Below are 4,630 nucleotides of genomic sequence, written 5' to 3'. Positions count from 1 at the left end.
TAAATATTGATGAAGGTTAAGAATTTTGCGTTTTATTTAAAATTTCCCGAAAACTTTTCGGTCACAATGTAAATAATAACAGAAATAATATTTTTTTACCGATGAGAGAAAAAAATCAAGCTCCCCCAGAAAAGTAAATATTTTAAAAGTAAAACCTGTGATTAACAACAATTAAAGCAAAATAAAATTACTAGACATTTGGCTCTATGAAATGAGATAAGTAATCTCAAAACTAATATTGCATTGGTGATAAGTCTGCAGTAAAAGTCTGCTTAAATATAACAAATAATACAATTAAAAATAAAACAGTATCATTATAATTTCCAAAATATAAAGATTCGCTAAACGGATTCTTTTGTATCTTCTAAGCAAAGCCAAAAACCGTGTATTCAAATGACGTCAATATGGAAGATTGCAAGTTAATACCAACTTGGTTGACCAATGCCTACTTCCAGAATGTGTTGCGAAATTACAAAAAAGATACATCTTTGACTGTCACAAAAATGGAATCAAGTGTAGCAACAGGGAAAGGGGAAAATTTCATAAGTGTGATTATACGTGTTATTGTGGAGTATAAATCAAATAATAAAGCCTCAAAAAGCGAACCCTTTATTGTGAAATCCAAGTTAGAACACGATGTCGCCGTAACACTAATATTGGAACCATATCAAGCTGAAGCAACGGAAATGCTGATGTATGATAAAATATTGCCAATACTTAATGAATTAATAAAATTGATTGATGAGCAAGAGAAACTTTTTCCAACAGCCATTTTCGTGGACTATGAACATAGGGCCATAATATTCGAAGACCTCGCAGAATTGGGTTATACTTCAGCAGCACGTTTGAATGGCATTGATGAGGAAGTAGCGAAATTGTGTCTGGAGAATATGGCTAAGATACATGCTACTGGTTTGGTATTCAATACCATGCATCCGGGTCTTTTACAACAGTTGCATCATGGTGTTTTTAATCGCCACACTAGAGGATTTGCAGCATATTTCGAAACTATTATGGAAGTTTGTGCAAACTTTGCTGGAGATTGTGTTGATTTAGGAATTTATTATAAGGAAAAACTATTAAAATTAAAAGATAATATGATGGAGTGTGGAGCTAGAGTTTTTGATGTGAAACCAGACTTCTTTAATACACTATGTCATGGTGATTTCTGGGCTAATAATTTAATGGTTACCTATACAGAAGAAGCAAATATATCAAAAATAAAAAATGTTTTGGCTTTGGATTTTCAATTTAGTGTTTGGGGTAGTCCAGCAGTGGATTTACATTTATTTTTTAACACATCATTGAGACATGAATTACGTCTTCATAAACAGAAAATATTAGTCGAATATTACTATGGGATTTTGACAAGAACTCTGCAAAAATTAAACTACACAGGCGATGTGCCAACACTAAAAGATTTATGGGTGCAGTTAGAGGCTAAACGTTTTTATGGTAATTAGTTCAATATATTTTTCAATGATTATTTTATTTAATGTCTTTGATTATATACTATATCTAATAATTAACGAATTTAATTTTTTTTTTGTGTTATAGCGGTTACTGCGTCACTTATAGTACAACCAGTATTACTAAATGAGAATAATGAAGACGCCGATTTTAATGCTTTAGTATCTGATGATGAAAGAGGTCGGAGACTTCGTAGCATATTGTATACTAATAAAAAGGTACAGGAATATGCTAAAATACTCATACCTTTTTTTGACCAGAAGGGACTTTTAGATGGAATAGTATAAATTGATCAATTATAATTTTTATTAGGCAACCCTGATCTTATGACTGGGATGCAAATAAAAAATTAATTAATTTTATTTTTTCATATTATATGATGGTATAAATTGATTATTTATTCAATTTACTTAAATTAGTGTGATTAATAAATAAATAAGCTCACCTAAGACTTGTTTATCAACCAGTAATTAGTTATAGCAAAGCCTACTTTTTATGCAGTATTTTATTATTATTTAATACTTATAATATAGGTTACTTTAGGTTGTACCAACGATCCTAACGGGACCCACTTAGGCCTATAGGCCCAATGTGCTACCGTAATATTAAAAACTCAAGAATTAAAACCTCTAGAACTTTTGGCAAAGCTTATGATGCTATTGAAAAGAAAATCCTGAAGTTCGCCATGATCCTCAAAAAAGAAAGCACGCACCTGTGCCGGACAGAAGCAAAACAGGTGGGAAGCACTTTCATCATCCTCAACACAACTGCAGCAGTTATGGTTGAAAGGGAGATTTAGTAACATCAGACCAAGCACTAATAGGGAAACCAAGCAATAGGGAATCAATGCAAACGGATGCCTGCAATAGGGGATCAATGCTGGATTTATTTTTAAGAAACGGTATATATAAAAATAAGTAAATGATTTTAAGGATCTTCAAACAGTACTGAAGTACTATTCTTAAACGGTATATATAAACGGTATATATAAAAATAAGTAAATGATTTTAAGGATCTTCAAACAGTACTGAAGTATGTACTGAAGTACTATTCTTAATAGTGTAACCATAGGTGTATGTTTTGTCATTCACAGACAAATTTCTTCGGATTTCTACTATGTTATTGACGTTTACCATTATCTCTCCTACTGAGGGTTGATAATAATGGTTTTCTGATATTCTAAAAATTGAAAGAGCATTATTTGCTTACCTTATAATACTATTACGAATTACTTTAAATTAAATATGAAATGCATAGCCGTGATATTGTGTTTTCTAATTCTACAAAGATTCAATTCTCATAGTTTAAAAAAAAATTTCTTAAAAGCTTTGCTTTATAGAATTTATTAAGTATTAGAAAACTGTAAAATCATTTCGTTTGCTATGCATTGAGTTTAGGCATGTAAAGTATCTCAAAATAAAATTTATTAAGGAATTTATTCTTTCCAAAAGTAATTAAAAATCTCACTTAATTTTATTATGTAATATATTATATATGAAATGAGTTTTTAGATAACTTAGCAAGTGCAATAAAATGAACACAAGCGCTTATTTTGCAATTTTTCTCTCGATTTCGTCTTAATAGAAATAGTTTCGTTATAATAAAATATGGCAGAGTGTAAAAAGTATCTCAAAGATTAAACGTCATCAGCTAGATTTATTACAGAATTAACAACACGAAATACTTAGATTATTCTAAGGCAGATAAAATGATTCTCAACATAATGGTTTGAAATAAATATGAGGCACGGTAATTTAAAAATTTCATTCAAACGTGGATTTCGGAAACATCGGACGTGTTAAGAACCACTTAAAACATTTGAACGGAATCTATATATATCTTTCATTAGTCCTGTAAAATAAAATAAAATCGTGTACTTAACTAACAGTGAAAATAAAAATGGTTTGTGCAAATGATGAAGATAATTTTCATCCTGCTCCAGTATGGCTTACTGCTGAGTACTTAGAAAAAATATTGCAGGAGAATAAGAAGGATAATACGATAAGAGTGACGGATTTGGAAATAAAGCCCGCAACAGCTAAAGGGGAAAATTATGCCAGTATAATGACACGTGTGAAAGTGGATTTCATAGAACAACAGAGTAAAGATACACAGCATGAATATTATATAGTCAAAACAACTTATGAAAACGATCCTGTCATATCAAAAATAATGAGTGCCTATCATGTCGATAAGACAGAAATGATTATGTATGAGAAAATCTTACCAGAACTTAGTAAATTATTGCAAGAAATCGGTGATGACAGTAAACTTTTCGCAGATACGATACATGTAGACTACGAACATTCAGCTATTATTTTCGAAGACTTAGCAGTCTCGGATTTTATTTTGGCCGATCGTTTGGAAGGCATGGATATGCTGGAATGTAAATTAGCTTTGAAAAAATTAGCTAAAATGCATGCAACAGCAGCAGTTTTAAATGTCAGACATGGTGGCATATTGGAGAAATTTGATCATGGCATATTCAATCGCCACACCAAAGGATTTGCACCATTTTTTGAAAATTTGATAGGCGTTTCTGCAGAATTTGCTGGAGAATGTACTGGTTTGGGTGAATATTATAAAGAAAAATTACTTAAATTAAAGGAGCATGTTGTTGAGTATGCCACACGTGTTTACGATCCCCAACCAGGACACTTCTTAACATTAACCCATGGAGATTTTTGGGTTAATAATATGATGGTTAGTTATGATAAATGTGGTCAAAACGGCAGTAAAGAAATTAAGGATCTCATATTAATTGATTTTCAATTTTGTACTTGGTCGTCCCCAGCAGTGGACTTACATTACTTTTTCAATACCTCGATGAGGGATGAATTACGTTTTAACCACCAAGACGAATTTATACAATACTACTATAATATTTTGGTGCAGACCCTGCATGAGCTGAAATTCACCGGTAAAATTCCAAGTCTACATGAACTTTGTGTACAATTGGAAGCGGGAAGATTTTATGGTAAGAGAATATGATAAAATAATTAACAAATGTTTTATAATTGTAACCAATAAAGAAAACAGATTTTCAATCCTTCTTACCTATATCTCTTCCTTTAGCTGTTACTTCAACTCTTGTTGTACAACCGATAATGATAAACGATAATACTGAAAATGCTGATATGAATGCCCTTTTAATGACTGA

At 31.2% G+C, this 4,630-nt stretch overlaps 2 protein-coding genes across 2 annotated transcripts; both read left to right on the top strand.

Moving 5' to 3' along the window:
* Positions 1–191: 191 nt before the first annotated feature.
* On the top strand, positions 192–1,828 carry LOC119682223. Its single transcript, XM_038095594.1, has 2 exons — positions 192–1,455; positions 1,558–1,828. Exons 1-2 carry the CDS (start codon positions 405–407, stop codon positions 1,755–1,757), a joined length of 1,251 nt encoding a protein of 416 aa, XP_037951522.1. The 5' UTR covers positions 192–404; the 3' UTR covers positions 1,758–1,828.
* Positions 1,829–3,224: 1,396 nt separating this feature from the next.
* LOC119675671 lies at positions 3,225–4,628 on the top strand (the record flags this gene model as incomplete). Its single annotated transcript, XM_038086876.1, has 2 exons — positions 3,225–4,447; positions 4,546–4,628. Coding segments are annotated over exons 1-2 (1,161 nt in total), but the record flags the coding sequence as incomplete, so codon positions are not given.
* Positions 4,629–4,630: the final 2 nt, after the last annotated feature.

Source organism: Teleopsis dalmanni, chromosome 2 (assembly GCF_002237135.1).
Source record: "Teleopsis dalmanni isolate 2A chromosome 2, ASM223713v2, whole genome shotgun sequence".
Lineage (NCBI taxonomy): Eukaryota > Metazoa > Arthropoda > Insecta > Diptera > Diopsidae > Teleopsis > Teleopsis dalmanni.
The sequence above is the reverse complement of the archived record's forward strand: the minus strand, read 5'-3'. Positions and strand labels throughout refer to the sequence as shown.